The sequence below is a fragment of the Dipodomys ordii genome, unplaced genomic scaffold (genome assembly GCF_000151885.1).
Source record: "Dipodomys ordii isolate 6190 unplaced genomic scaffold, Dord_2.0 Scaffold25, whole genome shotgun sequence".
Lineage (NCBI taxonomy): Eukaryota > Metazoa > Chordata > Mammalia > Rodentia > Heteromyidae > Dipodomys > Dipodomys ordii.
In genome coordinates, this window is record NW_012267241.1 from 9795127 (window position 1) to 9804326 (window position 9200).

Here is a 9200-nt window from a genome sequence, read left to right on the forward strand (position 1 = left end):
ACATGTTAGACTCAGAGTGAAAGTGAAGTTTGTCCCTTAATTGTCACCATCCTTGAAACTCCCTTGCACACACCCAATTTTAAATATTACCCAGCGTCACTTACCCATGATGTGTACTCTTTCATTTGGTGCTGGTTGCTATGGGAACCTCCTGCATGCCCCCTCCAGAAGCAGTCCTGACAGAGCTGGTAATTGTGACATTGTTGGCATCGGTAGCGAAATCCCATCATACTTTCACTGTGGCAGTAAGAACACTCAACTGGGTGGAAGACTAGAAAATGGAAAAAACAAAACAAAACAAGAGAACAAAGTATGAGCCAGAAGAAGAAAAAAGGCAGCCTAGAAAGAACTAGAGCTTTCTGCTACGTTCTATGAAATTCAAACCATAGATAATTTTGGCCTAGAGAAGCCTTTAGTTTGTTCCTGGAACCTCACCAGCATGTCTTTTCCAGCATGCACATCAGGATGAAAGAAATGAAACAGGATGGGGTGTGCTTTTAACAGCACGTATCTCTGTAAGGTCACTTGGTAATTCAGGTCCCACTACAAGAATATAAGTTATCTAACCTGACTTGCCTTTCCTTCAAACGCATTCTCTCTCTTGGACCAGCGCTGGTCACTAAAGACTCAGAAGCATGATGGAAGAGTTATCCAGAGTAAATTTGAATACAATGTAAAAATGTCAGGAAGATGCAGAGAAACTGGATGAGAGAATTGAAATATCATTATTTAAAGTGGAGTGGCTATAGTTTATTTAATGAGTAACTCTGGTTTCATCTCACCTCTATGCTTTTTTTTTCCTTTCCGAAACAAAAGGAAGGGGGCCCTAAAATACATGTATATCATCTGAACACTGTTCTAATCCAGAGAGTTCTGGCACACAATTTTCTTCAGCAAAATATTAGGATTATAAAGCAGGCAAGGTAAAACATTTGATATTGGAAGCTAATAAGTGAACAGGCAGTTTCGCATGTTGTGAGCTAAAGATTGTAAAACAATTACTATAACCATTCTTGCCTTTGGTAAAATTCAGGAAAAATAATGTGACTGAGAGTCCATGGAGTTAAGAAAGCAAGTGTAAAAGCAAGACCACAGCTGGTTCTGGTGCATTGTCTTACTGAACAAGCACAGCAAATTCTCCTTCTTGGCTATTGATAAAGACAAGGCTGGAACACCATCTTTCACAACTGGAAATTCCAAGAGAGCAGGAATGCAATTATGGCTTTCTGACTCGAGAATGACTAGTCCTGGACTGGTAGACAGCTGCCAAAAGCCATGTAACACATCCTGTTCATCTACATTGCACATTGTTTTTGCATATGGATAAGAAATATTTTTTAAAAGCCTGTGGCTATTAGTAGCTGTGAAGAAACCAGTTAATCCGTTCTTTCAATTGTGTTCATTAGCCAAACAGGACTCAGTCAAAACTCTGAATTAAGAGAGATAATAAAGGTAGAAGATTTCTAAATGAGTTCAAAGTAAAACAAACTTGAGTCTTAGTGTACAGTAAGGACATCTTAGATCCTAAAATTCTAATAAGAGACATATGATAAAATATTTTTTTAAATTCAAGTCCTCGTTTTGTCATGGTTCTATAAGACTTTATTAACAGGTGGGAAACAGGTTAGATCTATCCTCAGTAAAGTAAGAACCATAAATTAGACTCCCTCAAACTCTGATATGGATTTCATATCTGCAGATACTGCGGTCTAATTTCAATAATTCAAAAACTGCCTTCACTGACTAGCAACTACTCACCATTTTCAACATTTGCCAGACGGTGCAGGAGAGGCAACCAGACCAGACACTGTGGGGGAGGGTCTGACATCAGTGTGTCTAAGAAACCATTCAATGTGACTTTTTTCTGAAAAAAAAAAGAATCATTACAAAAATTTAGGACAGTCTCACCAAAAAAAACCAAAATTCTGACCCTTAAGAGAATGTCAGTAATTCTTTTAACGTTTTGTTTTTTTAAATAACACTAAAATTTAAAAAATCTTTTTTATAAAGCCTTCCTCTCACTTCAATCTGCTTCTAGCTATTCATCTTGATGCTTTCTGATATAGAAAAGGAATGTGTTATGTTTCTTTTTAAAATGACCAAAAAAGTGTTACATTTAATGTATGCATCATATCAGTATAAATAACAAAAATTACATGTTCAGATGTAGAAATCACTACTTTAATTGAACTAGAGCATCAAAGTGGATGGATAGACTGCCATGCCTGGCTCGTGACTTTTATTTTGAAATGTATAAATAACCTCATCATTAAGGTTATATGCATGATGATGTAAGGGGACAGTCTACAGGATATTGGAGAAAAGAGGTTTTAACAGAGTAACAAACTTCTTTTTTGAATGTACAGATTCATTAAATTAAAAGAAAATCAAGGCAGAGAGAAAAATACTGAATGAGGTCACCATATGGACGATAAGCAGTGGATTTGAGAGATCATAGAACAATGGTTCTCAGGGGCTGGAAGGGTAGGGAGGAGGAGGGATCATGGGTGTCAAACTTAGGTAGAGAGAACACAAATTTCATAGAGAAGTTTCTGAAAGAGTAACATGTTGGGGCATGAATGCATAAGAAGATAGCGTCCTTGGGACATGGGGGAGCAAGAGAATAGGGGGTTAGAAAGCACTTCCTCCGCTGAGATAACACAGAAATAGAGTTCGTATTTGGTGCAGCAAACTATGTCTTCTTTTCCAATCTTTTGGGCACTTTTACTTTTAAGTTCTTGATCACAGGGAGACCTGCTGTGGCTTTGGCTCCCAGAGCACCAAGTAAGCAATCTGATGGTATTTCCTAGCTGGGAAATCAGCGTGTTGTTTTCCTTCTTTGTCCTTTCCCTTCTCTGCCCTTTCCTTTCCAATCTTTTCTTCCTTCTTTTCTTTCCTTTTCCTTTTTCTTTTTTGTATATGTTTATCCTGGGGCTTAAACTCAGGGCCTGGGTGCTGTACCTGAGCTTTTGTACTACTACTTGAGCTATAGCGTTACTTCTGGCTTTTTGTGGTTAATTGGAGTTAAGAGTTTCTTGGACCAGGCTGGCTTTGAACTATGAACCTCAGATTTCAGTCTCTTAAATAGCTCAGACTACAAGTGAGCCAGCAACACCCAGCTGATTTCTTTTTCGTTTATTTATTTTTATATTTTACTTGCATTTTTTTTTTAATTTCAGGAGTCTCTTTAGGGATGTGATTTTTTTTTTTTTTGGTTGGTTGTGGGGCTTGAACTCTGAGCGTGGGCGCTGTCCCTGAGCTCTTCAGTTCAAGGCGAGCACTCTACTGCTTGAGCCACAGTGCCACTTGCAGTTTTCTAGTGGTTTATTGGAGATAAGAGTCTCACAGAGTTTCCTGCCCAGGCTGGCTTTGAACCACAATCCTCAGATCTCAGCCTTCTTGAGTAGCTAGGATTACAGGTATGAGCCACCAGAGCCTGGCAGGGATGTAATTTTTTTGTGTGATTTTTATTTCAGTGGACTTTTTATAGAGCATAATTGGTTTATTGTTGCTAAAAGCTAGCTCATGTGTAAACTTTTTTTTTTCAGCAGTTGGGTTTAAACTCAGGATCTTATAAGTACTCTACCACTTGAGCTGAACACTGCTACCGTTTTTGTTTTGTGTTTTTGCTTTAGTTTGTCTTTTCAATATGGTGTCGTGTTTGTTTTGCCCAAGTTGGCCTCAAACAACTATTTTCCTGTTTCCACCTCTGGAACAACTGGGGTTAACCTTTCCTTTGTGTCACATTTGGTTAAAACACAGCATTGGGAACCTTAAAGATATTATGCTGGGCTGGGAAGGTGGCTCAGTGGTAGAGCGCTTGCCTTGCATGCCTGAGGCCCTGGGTTCAATTCCTCAGCACCACATAAGCAAAAAGAAAAAAGCCGGAAGTGGCGCTGTGGCTCAAGTGGTAGAGTGCTAGCCTTGAGCTGAAGAGCTGAGGGATAGAGCCCAGGCCTAGAGTTCAGGCCCCACGAACTGACCCCCCCAAAAAATATATTATGCCAAGGCAGACGTATTTGTCATAATTTGAGTAACCTAAATCACAATGGTATGCAGGGGTGACTCCTTTCTCCTCTCTTTTTCTGAATACTGCTAATGTTTGATGCTGAGTTAGACACATGTTTCATATAGGACTGAATTTAAAAAAATTAGCCCTTTGGATAGTACAGTAATGATAATAATGATAATACTGAAAGTGCAGTATATGGTAAGGATTAAATTAGGCAACAGAAGTAATTTGTACAGTACCTGCCTAAAGGCCAGTGAATGCCAGCTATGATTATTATCCAGATGTGTTAGTTACAGCTCAGAGGCCATTTGTCAAAAGCTGGGTATTGTCATAAAGAAGCATTGGTCCAGACATCTGTGACTGGAAATGACACACATAAGGGGAATAACAACTGTTTGAGAGATACTTTCTCTAAAATGTTACCTGTTGTGAAAAACAAGATCTAGCTGATTGTTCTGTGTAACCAAATGAGGGACCTTCAAAAACTGCTGTGGGTAGCTTGAGAACTTCCCGAAGGAACTGGTCATATCGCCCATAAACCATCACACCACTGGAGTCAGAAATCATTGAGAAAATATCTAAGAGAAGGGAAAGAATGAAGACATTTGTTTGTCACTTGAACATTCTATAGTTTCAGTATAACATATCTGCTGCAAATAAGAAATGTGACAGAATAGATACGATTTTTTTGTGAAAGAATAATAGGAAAGCTAATTTTTATATTGAAATATTCATAACATGGCACTTTCTCTAGTATCTTTTTTTGTAGATGATTTTAACACATAGCACATTGGGTAAAATTGGGTGATTTTAGCACATAGCACATTGGGTAAAATTAACATATTTTGATAAGAAAGAAAACATTATGCTTTTCCTCTGAGGTCAAATGATCAACTCATACATAGCTTAATTGTTAATTTTGATGCCATTTGAATAGACACTAGAGAATTTCATTGCAAAGGGAGAGAGAGAGTGAGAGAGAGAGTGTGTGTGTCTATCTGTGAATCTGATTAGCAAGTGGAACATCTATATTATTACTAAAACTATTGTGTTTTGGTTTCTGGTATTTATAAAGGGAAAGATTCAGTAGGGATAAAGTTGTCATAAAAACACTTGATTAACTTCCCACAGAAGCATGAAACTTTCCATAAATCAGTGTTCAGGGCATAAACATTTGGTTTATGAGGAAGGATCTTCAGACATGTGTGGTGAAGAGGAAGCTTGGCCTTGTGGGTAATCAATGAAGTACAGTCACGGTTGAATTATTCTCCAAAGTGTTCTTCGATTCACTGAATCTCTGACCTTCCATTTCTGCCCTTAATCAATGTTAATGGCATCATTTCCCAAGATGCTTCGTGATGCTCTTTGGAAATAACTATTAAAATGAAAGGATTTGTTATTGGTTTAACCAGATTGCTGTTAGTCCAACACAACAACTGGTATCAACTCTCAGTAAGAACAATGTGCTACCTTTGTTCATTTTGGGGTTCACTTTTTTTTTTTGGCCGTGGGGCTTGAACTCTGGGCCTGGGCACTATCCCTCAGTTCTTCAGCTTAAGGCAAATGCTCTACCACTTGAGCCACAGTGCCACTTCCGGTTTTCTGAATAGTTTATTGGAGATAAGAATCTCATGGAGTTTCCTGCTTGGGCTGGCTTTGATCCAACATTCTCAGATCTCAGCCTTCTGAGTAGCTAGGATTACAGGCGTCTGCCACCAATGCCTAACGAAGTTCACTTTTTAAGGTCAAAATGTAATTGAAGATACTGCCATGTAAACTAAAAAAAAAAAATTTCTCTGGTCCACTTTAGCAATGTTATTTATTTTGTGAATTTTATCTTGTGTCCCATGAAAGCTAGTCAAAAAATAGACAAAAAAGAAGTTATCAGTAGCAAAATCTATTGTATAATCTCAGAGATAAAACTGAAGAATCCTATCACGAGAGAAAAAAAGAAACCTCAGCAAAGGGAACTTTTTTTAATTTAATTTTATTGTCAAGGTAATGTACAAAGCTGTTATGGTTACATATGCAAGACAGGGAGTACATTTCTTGCTAAACTTATTACTCCCTCCCTCATTTTTCTCCCACTTTCCCTTCCCTCAACCTCCTCCCACCAATGTATAGTTCATTACCAACATATTGTCTTAGAGTATCGCTGTTTCCTTGGTTTACCCATCCTTTGTCTCACCATTTTGTTGGGAACTAACTTTTTTTTTTTAATGAGAGCTGCCATCTTGTTTGCTTTTTTGGCAAGATGGCTGGTTATAATAAGGTCACCCAGACTATCTTCTAAGCATTACTTTTTCCATCCAAGCCACATTCCCAAACAGGAGCTGGTAAAAAGATTTTGGCAACATCTCTAATTTGTATAAGTAATTCCAATGGTGATCTTCCACACAGTTGAAGCTAATTTTAACTTCTTTTGTGTTGAGGAAGGACTGCTAAGCAATAGAAAAAAAAGGGCTGGACCACTGAGATTAACTGGAAGTGGCTGTTAAAAGCCAATATAGATGGGTATGTGTATGCATATGTGTGTGCATGTGTATGTATAGTAGAGGATGATTTCAAAGGTTAAATTAGTTACTAGAAGTAAAATACTCAGAATGATCCTGGGCATACAGAGTATAGTATAGACACTTCAGATATTTATTATTAATTTCATATTACTATTAGTCTGTTAGTGATTTAGGCTTTCCTTCCCTAATGGAGTTTTCTATAGGGTTCTAAATCATTTTCTAAACCTACAGAAGTATACAATGGTAGATACTTTATTCAGTGATGACTAATCTGGCATGCACTAAATGAAACTATGCTAAGCAATAAGTGCATAGGAAAACAAGGGTATTATTCTTGTCCTCTGCAGGCTTCCATGTACTGAGGGCAAAAGTCTGGGTGTGGATAGAGCACAATAATATCCTGGTTTGAGTGCCAGATGAGTTGGATAGATAGGGTACAGCAAGAACACAGAGAAGATTACTGAGGAGAGAGGAGTGAGTCAGGACCAAGTGTAAAGGCCATGAGTGAACAGCAAAGGTGAAGGGAACAGGCCTTACAATAGACCAGGCAAAAAGTAGAGTGTTAAGGATAATAAACTGGAGGATCTTCAAGTAGTGCACTGTGGCAAGGACTTATGGGGCATACCAGGGCCTGGTAGGAAGTGAGGCTGAAATACGAAGAGCTTTCAAAACTCTGCTAAGGAGTTTAGATTAAATCTGGAGGTTGATAAGGAACTGAGGGAGAATTAAAAGCATGCCAGTGAGTTAGAAATACTGTTTTAAACAAGTATTCCAATCCATTAAAGTAGTAGTTCCTAATCAGTTGGAAAAGAATTAAACAGAAAAGGAGTGCATTAGGCCATTTCTGTTTAAATGGACAAGTCAGAAGCCTCCAGGGGGCGCCAATTTCCCTGTAAGCTGGGTCAAGGATTCCCCAAAGAGCTATCCAGTAAAGTAGTTGTCTCTTTCATAAATTTATTTTAAAGCATTAAAATATCAACTTTGACTTTTCTGTTTTCTCCTTTTCTGCTTTTAAAAATTTCAGCCAATCATTCTTGCTGATATTCTCTCTGCTCTGTTCTCTCCAACAAAAAAGAGGCTAGTTAGAACAAATTAAATATCCTTCATCCGTAAGCACAAAACTAGAGGAAAAAAAAAAAAACTACGCCAAATAAGCACATCTGACTTAAAGTGAATTAAAAATTTTTTATGTAAGGGAAAATAAAACTATCAAACCTTGAAATATTCCATATCCTTTCATTTTCCTTGTTCTTATTACAAAAGTAATGCAGAAAATCATGACCTTGCCTGCCTGATTGTTGAAACGAAGGCCAGCAAAAAGAACACAATTGAAAATACCCACAATCCCTCTTACCAAGAGGCAGCGCTTGCTGTCTGTGAGTGGATTTGTCCCATAGTTGTTCATCCCGTCAGTCATTACCATTCAAACTAGAAATATTGGTGGTGAAGGATATTCATTTTTAACAAATTGACCTTTTGTTGAGATTCCCCAAGCCAAACTGATTTCAGTTATTACTTGTGGTTAAATTGCTTTCAACCAAGTTACCCAGAAGCCACTAAAGCCAGCTTTCTGGGACAATCTATGAGAAGGTAGTCCTTCAGTCAGAGAATTAGGGACATGTAATTTAGGTCTGCTTCTACCAGAGAGAGGAACATGCTGTATCAGGATCATATCATTGGTATGGAATTTGTCAGAGGGAGATCCTTGTCTCTCCAGTAGGGTTTTGTCCTGCCTGCTTCCATTGCAGTCCTGAAGATGACTGACTGGCTTGGCCCATGGAGAGCAGGCCTGCTTTGCCCATTCGGTACTTTGGGAGAAAACTCTAGAGCAGTTACACTGTTTCCTTTGAACTCCTGGACTTCTAGGAGGACTGTGGAGGTTCTGATAAGGGGTAAAGATCTGCTCACAATCACCTTGAACTTCTGTAACTGTGTCAGCATTGTTAGTTGCTTGCCTAACAACATTTCCCTTTGTTTTGGCCCCACCTTTGTTCCTGGAGTAAAGGAAGAGTCTAGGGCATGGAAGGGGCTTACACAGGCCTGCTGTGGTCAGTCATGCCTTTCTTCCTCCCAGTAACTATTTTCATCATTGGTCCAAACTAGGTAAGTGGTCTTAGAGGAGAATGATACGAAAGCCTTGGAAGTTCTGGGCTGTCCAGACCCAGGATCCAGGAGATGGATGATGTCTGATCAGAGGAAGGATAAGAACCTGGTCTCCCTGAGCTTATCTACTATGTGAAAGGCTTCGAGGGGGTCTCATGCTTAGAAGACTGGTTTTCTTTTCTTTTCTTTTTTTTAAAGACTGGTTTTCTTAAAATCCATCTTCATCCCATTTCTTTTAATAGTAAGAACTCTCTTACCGAATAGTAGGGATGTTCCTATTAATATAATAGTGCAAACATATACACTATGGAAATGTTTCTTTTTTTCATGTTTATCTATGTCCCCCAGGGTTTCTTGCTCTGATCTGCTTCATTATGGGGAAAGTTCTCTGCCCAGCCTAAGTGAAGACAGTGACTCCTGATTCACTCCAAAGCTACTTTGCTAACAACAACAACAACAACAAACCTTTGGTTCCAGCACCTTCTAATTTAGTTATTTTTTTCAATTAAGCACTCAGGTAGATAGGTTTATCCCTCCCTCCCTTCCCCCCTCCCTCCTTCCCTTCTCTC

The 9200-nt window shown here is 38.6% G+C and overlaps 1 protein-coding gene across 6 annotated transcripts in view; it reads right to left on the reverse strand.

Moving 5' to 3' along the window:
• Positions 1 to 9200, reverse strand: part of Dtna (dystrobrevin, alpha) — a 328938-nt gene that overhangs the window by 69927 nt on the left and 249811 nt on the right. For 5 of the 6 annotated variants that reach the window (XM_013014905.1, XM_013014907.1, XM_013014908.1 and 2 more), the window contains 3 exons: positions 4436 to 4590; positions 1759 to 1864; positions 105 to 271 (listed from right to left, as the gene is read on the reverse strand). In XM_013014905.1, coding sequence (XP_012870359.1) covers positions 105 to 271; positions 1759 to 1864; positions 4436 to 4590 — 428 coding nt within the window. The remainder of the gene's footprint in view (positions 1 to 104; positions 272 to 1758; positions 1865 to 4435; positions 4591 to 9200) is intronic. The other variant, XM_013014910.1, reaches the window with a different exon arrangement.